This window comes from Limulus polyphemus, unplaced genomic scaffold (genome assembly GCF_000517525.1).
Source record: "Limulus polyphemus unplaced genomic scaffold, Limulus_polyphemus-2.1.2 Scaffold5224, whole genome shotgun sequence".
NCBI classification, from domain to species: domain Eukaryota; kingdom Metazoa; phylum Arthropoda; class Merostomata; order Xiphosura; family Limulidae; genus Limulus; species Limulus polyphemus.
Genome location: NW_013670834.1, coordinates 37,732 through 43,510, shown reverse-complemented (window position 1 = coordinate 43,510; position 5,779 = coordinate 37,732). Strand labels below are relative to the sequence as shown.

Below are 5,779 nucleotides of genomic sequence, written 5' to 3'. Positions count from 1 at the left end.
TCTTATTAATACACTGATTTAATTTACTGTGCTTAGTTTGACTATCTACCAGCTAGAACTTACCAACGGCAGATGTCTAGCTTCTTTTTTAGTGTCCATTTATATATAAAACATATAGGTGAATTTCAAATTAATATTTTTTGATCGATACTGCAACCTATCGATATACATATTTCTAACTAACATTAACATCTGTCATTGGTCATTTTGGTCAATACAAAGTGTTGAAAGCTACGTTTAATGATGTTTATACTTGCAGTAAATTTATCATATCATATGTGTGTGTGTGTGTATATTATTTGTAATTACTTTTACATCTCTTTTAATTTTACTTTTAGTTTCTCTGTATATCTAGAATTGAGTATTTTACTTACAACGTGAATATCTTATTCCACTCCGGAGTCAAGGTTTTGTATTCTGTATGAGTCTGGAGTCTAGAGTTCACAAGTTCCACCACACAGAAAGGATCACTCTTACCACCAATATCAGCTGCAGCCAATCCTTCAGCCCTGAACACTAAAAAATTGCCATAAAAATGTTCATATCTACTAAAGTTATCCACTTTAACATTTCAGCCTTAGCGATATAACTAACTAAGAAATACAACAATCTTTGTAGTTGATGACATCAGCTAAAACTATTAAATGTTCTTTAGCCTTATGGTGATGGTTATAAGCCATTAAACCAACCCATTTCTTTGAAGCTATACATGGTGGTGTTTACTATAGTTATGAATTTATTAAGTGTATCTTCACAAAATACGACAAGGTTTTTACCTTCAATAAATATTACAAATCTGCATATAAAGCATTTTTACTAGAACCTTTTCTGTGTATTTACTGTGTCAGCCTGACTAAGACTCTGACTGGTTTGAGAGCAAGATGATTTACTTTACAAAAAATAAAAATAACTCTTTCCATCTTACAGTTTCAAAACTTTTTTTTATGATATCTTATATGTTATTTTCTCTTCCTAACACTAATTAACAGAATCATCAATGTACAGTGAAACTGAAAAGAAATTTTGAAAATTATGAAATAAAGTGAGATTACCTTCTTCTTTCCCTAACTAATATGTTTCCAAAATAGGAATTTATGTTATTCTCAATTTCTATTGTTTACCTTTACACATATAGTTTATTTTTAATTTTATAGTTTTATTGCCTGGCTTGTATAGTGTACAGTACATTCATGCATAAAACACAGGAATCACAAGTTGAACACATATGATAACCATTTTCCCATACACTCACAAGCTGCACTCGTACTGTGTTTGTTAAGTTCGCACTCGTCCCTTGGCTAGCTAAGCCTTTTTTAAATTTTCTTTAACTTCTTTGCAGAAAAGAAATCATTTCATCTTTCAAAAATGCATTTTAAAATATACATAATACACTAAAATAGAATGTCCAAAACCATATATACTTTAACTGTTTTCTAACTCAGATATAACTAAGTTAAAAAACTTATTAACTTCTAGATCCAACTTCCCTTACTGCCAAATTACACAATCAAGACATCATGTTGATGTACATTATCATAATTTTCAAAAGGACTACATATAGCATGATGTTGAAAATAAGTTATTTCTGTTGATTATAACTAAGTATGTCAACTAAGTGGTCGGCAATCTACGACCCACATCAATGATTTGGCTGATCCGCCAAAAGTTGGCTTAACTGTTGCAACCAGCTGCACAATCATTGCTCAGTTAATCAGTTCAAATTTCTCGGCTATGTGAGAAGAACAAAGATATCAAAGGAAAGAGGGGGAAAAAGTCAGGGCAACAGAGAATTTTACAGGTAAATATATGTATACACAGACATACATACACACACACACACATATATATATATATATGTATGTGTGTGTCTGTGTGTGTGATGGTAGTGTTTTATTTGTGACAACAGAACAGATGTGTAGGCTAGATAAATTACTTCGTTTCTATTTCACTGCCATCATGGCTGCAGGGTGCCAGACTGAATGACGTGTGCATTGCCACCTCACTACTCACATGGCTGAGATTGAGCAACGTGTAAAAGTGTACCAAGAAAGTCGTTAAATTGTGTGTTGTAAAATCAATCAAGAACTTTATTTTTTGTTGTTAAGTGTGTTTGGCAAATGAATCATCTTGTTTGTTTTTTGAATATAATTTATTTTGTTTGTTGTACATAAATAAACATACACATTTAAATACATGTACTGGTATTAAGAATTATATGACTATCAGTGACCCAACACAATGCTAAATTTTTCAACAACAACAACAAAAATAACTAACCTGTGATCCAAAAAGATTGCCAACCACTGCTCTACACAATAACAGGTGTAACTTACTAAACTTACATCATATACTTCAGTTAGAACATCTCTTTTTTTTTTAGTAAAAAATAATTATTTATCATAATATTTAGTATAAATCTTTCACATTTTATTATATTTATTAATTTACACCAGATTTTTATACAATGTTTGGTTTGTATCACTACTTTTAATAGTCTGAAGTAAGTAAAAAGTAATTTGCCCTGACTAGGACCTGAAACCAACACCTTTGTTTCACATTAGTGTTCCGACAACCGAGTTACCATAACTTCAATCCCAAACCAGACAACTCACAACCTAGTTCATTATGACTTACTCAGTAGATGTTAACACTTGGGCTTTACAATTAATTTTAAAAGTTTGATTAATATACAAAATAATGGACTGAAAATAGATGATAATATAGCTTATGTGACGTACTCAGACCACAATAATACAAACTATCTTTCGACCATTATTTCATTGTAGTTTGGTAAAAGTATTGCATTCAGAGTATTTGTAACACATTAAATCTAGTTAAACTGCCCTTGAATAATCTGAATCATGGTTTTGTTGGAAGAAATACTCGATGTACAACCAGTCTTATCTTGTCATACTGGCCGTAATAGTTGTTATCAGTTCAACTCTGTTTATTATTTGCTTATGCTTATACTGACTGAAATGGATCTGGTAGTTTAATGGAAACGAACATACAAGATATGTCTAAATACCTAGTTCATACCAGTAAAGTTCCATTTTAAAGCCATTGATGTTTGGTTTTAATTGGTTTATTGTAAAACTACATCGCTGACTGACCTGTTGTGAAACTATATATGTGACTGTTCAGTGACATAGAACATCTAATATAAACTGTTTTGAGACTATATTTTAACTAGTCTGTTGATCAAATATACCCTTGATTAGTCTGTTGTTGTTGAAGATCTTCTGAATGGTCTACTGTGTGAATGTATTTTATGTGTGGTTATTTGTAAACTTTTATCTTTTATCTGATCTGTTTAAGTATTTAATCTTGAAGAAACTGTCATGATACTTTGCATCATTTGATGAAAACACTGACATACTGTTTGGTGCGACTGTTCACATGGATTTGTACTTTTTAACCCTTTAGATGTGCCTGTCACTATTTGGTAACCACATATTTCGGTTTGATCTCAACCACTGATTAATATGCAACATAGCATGTGCTGCTATTAAAATATTGGTAATATTTGCAGTCAGTGGCCTAACTACAAAAGATGGGACCCTCAGCATAAAAAGTGATTAGGTCTCTACATTTATCCTCCTTGTTAGCAATTCTTAAACTCGTCAGGCCCTTCGGGTCCCCCTCATAATTGCAGGAGCTGCAGAACTTACACCACCATTTGCAGTTGAAAAATGTTTGATTTTTGAGAAAACAGCATCAAATCACTTCATTGTTTTTACATTTTAGGAGTCAATTGAACTTGTGCCAACTGATAATAATTCTGACTCTGAACCTGATTTATCTTGTGATGAGTTTGAGCATGATATGACTGAAAAAAAGTACACAACTAACGGTTTATTACTGCTTGGTAGGAATAAATGTGAAATTAAGTTTATGATCTAGGTAATAAAATAACTTTATGTTAATAACTACTGTCACAGAAAAATTGTGAAACAGATAATTAATTACAATCATTAGCATTTTGTAAAATTAATGGAAATGTTACATTTATTGTAAAAGTAGTATATAACCAAAAATTCCAGGTATTTTATTAGACACAAAATAATGTGAAGTGAATCCATAATACCACAGTTATTGTAAAATATAGTATCCAAAAGTAAATATTATTAATTCAGATAGCACAATGAGTAAATCAATCTGTAATGTGCTGTTTGAGAGACTCGGTTGGGAAGAGGGCATAACCTGGAAAGTTTTTACTATTGGACATCTTGCCATTAATTTTATGTTTTGAAGAAGGTACATGCAAGTGTCCCGAACTGCCTTCATAATATAATATTCAAGGCAAAGTGTTTGATAGTAAAAACCTTCCAAATTGGTTATATATATTTCATATGGCAGTATGTTTAGTGTTAAATATCTGAACTCCATGATTTGGAATTATTATCATTATAAGTTAAAAACATGTAAAACTCAAACAATAAAAAAAGTAGCGATGCTGAAATAATCACTCTTACCTTTAACAGAGGAATAACAGCCTTTCCTAAAAATTCACAACGTTTATCCCGATCTTCATCATAAACAGTAACCTCTAACACACTGTGAATATCCTTGACCTGGCTTTATTGAAAAAGATGAAAATGTTAAACACAAAAAAGGAACATAAATATAATTACTGTTAACTAACAAATTTCTTACAACTTAAATTAGAGACAGTACATAATAACAACTAAGACAACTTTGCTGTTATTCAAATGTATTCTTCCTTTTTAATTTTCAACCTAACACAGATGTTCGTCATCTGTAAACATTCTGATTCATGACTCATCACTCAAACTTTGCTGTTAAAAATAATAAAAATGTTCATGAAGTTCCTTTCAAAACCTACAGTTCAGTAAGGGGTTAAAAGCAAGTATCAACAAAGAAATGAATATTTAAAATAGTGTATTGTATCATGAAAACTGAACAAGATATACAGTTTCATAATAAACCAATCAAAATATACAGTGTCACAGCAAACTAAAGATGTACAAAAGTTTCACAATAGATTAATTAATGTATACAGTGTTACAGTAAACCAAAGAAGACAGAATTTCACAACAGACCATGTAAAATATACTGTGACAGCAAACCAAACAAGACATACAGTTTCATAATAGACAGAATAATAAAATGTAGTGTTATAGCAAATCAAATAAAAGAATTTAACAACAAATAAAACAGTAATACAGATCTACTGGTAATGCAGATTCACAATATAATATTTAAAATTTAGTGTTGCAACAAACTAAAGGAAAGACAGTTTCACAACATAATAGTTAAAACTTAGTGTTGCAACAAACTAAAGAAAAGACAGTTTCACAACATAGTAGTTAAAATTTATAGTGTTGCAACAAACTAAAGAAAAGACAGTTTCACAACATAGTAGTTAAAATTTATAGTGTTGCAATCAAACTAAAGAAAAGACAGTTTCACAACATAGTAGTTAAAATTTATAGTGTTGCAACAAACTCAAGAATAGACACAGTTTCATAACATGATAGTTAAAATTTATAATGTTAAAACAAACTAAAGAAAAGACAGTTTCACAACATAATAGTTAAAATTTATTAATGTTGCAACAAACTCAAGAATAGACACAGTTTCACAACATAGTAGTTAAAATTTATAGTGTTGCAACAAACTCAAGAATAGACACAGTTTCATAACATGGTAGTTAAAATTTATAGTGTTGCAACAAACTCAAGAATAGACACAGTTTCACAACATGGTAGTTAAAATTTATAGTGTTGCAACAAACTCAAGAATAGACACAGTTTCA

At 30.4% G+C, this 5,779-nt stretch overlaps 1 protein-coding gene across 1 annotated transcript in view; it reads right to left on the bottom strand.

Moving 5' to 3' along the window:
• LOC106472294 (multiple C2 and transmembrane domain-containing protein 1-like) overlaps positions 1-5,779 on the bottom strand; it is a gene marked incomplete at its 5' end in the record, with an annotated part of 58,043 nt that overhangs the window by 16,440 nt on the left and 35,824 nt on the right. Inside the window, 1 exon segment of the mRNA XM_022400891.1 lies at positions 4,476-4,578. Coding sequence (XP_022256599.1) covers positions 4,476-4,578 — 103 coding nt within the window.